Source organism: Rhincodon typus, chromosome 43 (assembly GCF_021869965.1).
Source record: "Rhincodon typus isolate 14 chromosome 43, sRhiTyp1.1, whole genome shotgun sequence".
In the NCBI taxonomy this organism is placed as follows: Eukaryota; Metazoa; Chordata; class Chondrichthyes; order Orectolobiformes; family Rhincodontidae; genus Rhincodon; species Rhincodon typus.
In genome coordinates this window covers 10,379,891-10,382,472 of record NC_063374.1, presented here as the reverse complement: position 1 = coordinate 10,382,472, position 2,582 = coordinate 10,379,891, and the positions used below count along the sequence as shown (strand labels likewise).

Here is a 2,582-nt window from a genome sequence, read left to right as displayed (position 1 = left end):
CGCTGACCCTCCGACAGTGCGGCGCTCCCTCGGCGCTGACCCTCCGATTGTGCGGCGCTCACCCTCCGACAGTGTGGCGCTCCCTCAACGCTGACCCTCCGATTGTGCGGCGCTCCCTTGGCGCTGACCCTGGTCATGTCAGCCTGTGTTATGAGCTTTTGAGTCCCTGGTGTGTGAATCAAATCCGATTCTTTGTCTCCCTTTCAGTGAGATGAGGTCAAACTACAACAATCATGTGTAGGAATGTGGTGGACTAGCCAGTTGAGATGCTCTGCATGGGCTCGAAGCCAGGCCTTCTGGATGTGAATGGAGTCTATTTATTGCTGGTGCAGCCTGTAACTCACTGCTTGTGTTTCCAGCCTGTGTGTGGTTACGGGGCCCCAGATGTGCTCCCTTTTCGCTCGGTGAAGGAGGGAGAGCTCTTTGTCGTGGAGGATCGCGAGGTCAATCTGGTGGAGCTGGCGCTGGCCACCAACATCCCCAAGGGCTGTGGCCAAACTGTAGTCCGAGGTAGGGAGGCTGTGGGGAGAAGAATTGAGTTCCTGAGCGGTCGGTGTATCCCAGTTACGCGCTAATGCCTGTTCCCTGTCTTTGTTTGTCCAGTTCAGGTCTCCTACTTAGAGAGTAAAGCAAATGAGGAACCTCAGGGAGCGGGTGAGTATTACTCCCAATCAGATCCTCCCGGCTAGAATTAGACCACTGAGCCCATCAACTGGCAAGACTGGCCAGTCACTAGAGGGACATACAAATCAGGAGGAGAACCAGAGGGTGTTGTGGGGGGGAGGGGGAGAGGTCGGGGGTGGTAGACAAAGAGAATGTTTTATCTGAGGAATTGAGTTGTTGTGTTCTGGGACCTGCTGTGGGGACAGAGGGACTATCGGTGGGATCTTTACAGTTTACGTGACACAAGATTGGCAGAGGGACAGGTAGTGTTGAGGAAGCAGGGGGGCTGCAGAAGGACATTATAGGTGGAGGAACAGGTAGTGTTGAGAACATAAGAACTAGGAGCAGGAGTAGGCCATCCAGCCCCTCGAGTCTGCCCCGCCATTTAATAAGATCATGGCTGATCTTTTTGAGACTCAGCTCCACTTACCCGCCCACTCACCATAACCCTTAATTCCTTTACTGTTCAAAAATTTATCTAGCCTTGCCTTAAAAACATTCAGCGAGGTAGCTTCAACTGCTTCACTGGGCAGGGAATTCCACAGATTCACAACCCTTTGGGTGAAGAAGTTCCTCCTGACCTCAGTTCTACATCTGCTTCCCTTTATTTTGAGGCGATGCCCTCTAGTCCTAGTTTCACCTGCTAGTGGAAACAACCTCCCTGCCTCCACCTTATCTATTCCCTTCATAATCTTATATGTTTCTATAAGATCTCCCCTCATTCTTCTGAATTCCAATGAGTATAATCCCAGTCTACTCCGTCTCTCCTCATAATCCAACCCTCTCAACTCTGGAATCAACCGAGTGAATCTCCTCTGCACCCCCTCCAGTGCTAGTATATCTCTTCTCAAGTAAGGAGACCAAAACTGCACACAGTACTCCAGGTGTGGCCTCACCAGGACCCTATACAGCTGCAGCATAGCCTCCCTGTTTTTAAACTCCATCCCTCCAGCAATGACAGACAAAATTCCATTTGCCTTATTAATCACCTGCTGCACCTGCAATCCTACTTTTAGCGATTCATGCACAAGGACACCCAAGTCCCTCTGCACAGCAGCGTGCTGCAATTTTTTACCATTTAAAACATAGTCCATTTTGCTGTTATTCCTACCAAAATGGATGACCTCACACTTATCAACATTGTACTCCATCTGCCAGACCTTTGCTCACTCGCTTAGACTATCTATATCCCTCTGCAGACTTTGTGTCTTCTGCACACTTTGCTCTACCACTCACCTTAGTGTCATCTGCGAATTTTGACACACCACACTTAGTCCCCAACTCCAAATCATCTATGTAAATTGTAAACAATTGCGGTCCCAACACTGATCCCTGAGGCACACCACTAGCCACTAGCCACTGGCCGCCAACCAGAAAAACACCCATTTACCCCTCCTCTTTGCTTTCTACTGGTCAACCAGTCCTCTATCCATGCCAATACATTACCTGTAATACCGTGCAACTTTATCTTATGTAGCAGCTTTTGGTGTGGCACCTTGTCAGATGCCTTTTGGAAATCCAGATACACCACATCCATAGGTTCCCCATTGTCCACTGTGCAAGTAATGTCCTCGAAGAATTCCATGAAATTAGTTAAACATGACCTACCCTTCATGAACCCATGCTGGGTGTTCCCAATGGGACAATTTATATCCAGATGTCTTGCTAAATCCAGATTTAGGGGTTAGGCAGAAGGACATTACAGGCGGAGGGACAGGTAGTGTTGAGGAAGCGGGGGGGGCTGCAGAAGGACATTATAGACGGAGGGACAGGTAGGGTTGAGGAAGCCGGGGGGAGGCTGCAGAAGAACATTATAGGTGGAGGGACAGGTAGTGTTGAGGAAGCGGGGAGGCCGCAGAAGGACATTATAGATGGAGGGACAGGTAGTGTTGAGGAAGCGGGGAGGCCGCAGAAGGACA

At 50.0% G+C, this 2,582-nt stretch overlaps 1 protein-coding gene across 1 annotated transcript in view; it reads left to right on the top strand.

Moving 5' to 3' along the window:
* The window catches only part of taf6l (TAF6-like RNA polymerase II, p300/CBP-associated factor (PCAF)-associated factor), a 17,387-nt gene that overhangs the window by 8,326 nt on the left and 6,479 nt on the right, over positions 1 to 2,582 (top strand). The window contains exons 4-5 of the mRNA XM_048619762.1: positions 360 to 510; positions 604 to 654. Coding sequence (XP_048475719.1) covers positions 360 to 510; positions 604 to 654 — 202 coding nt within the window. The remainder of the gene's footprint in view (positions 1 to 359; positions 511 to 603; positions 655 to 2,582) is intronic.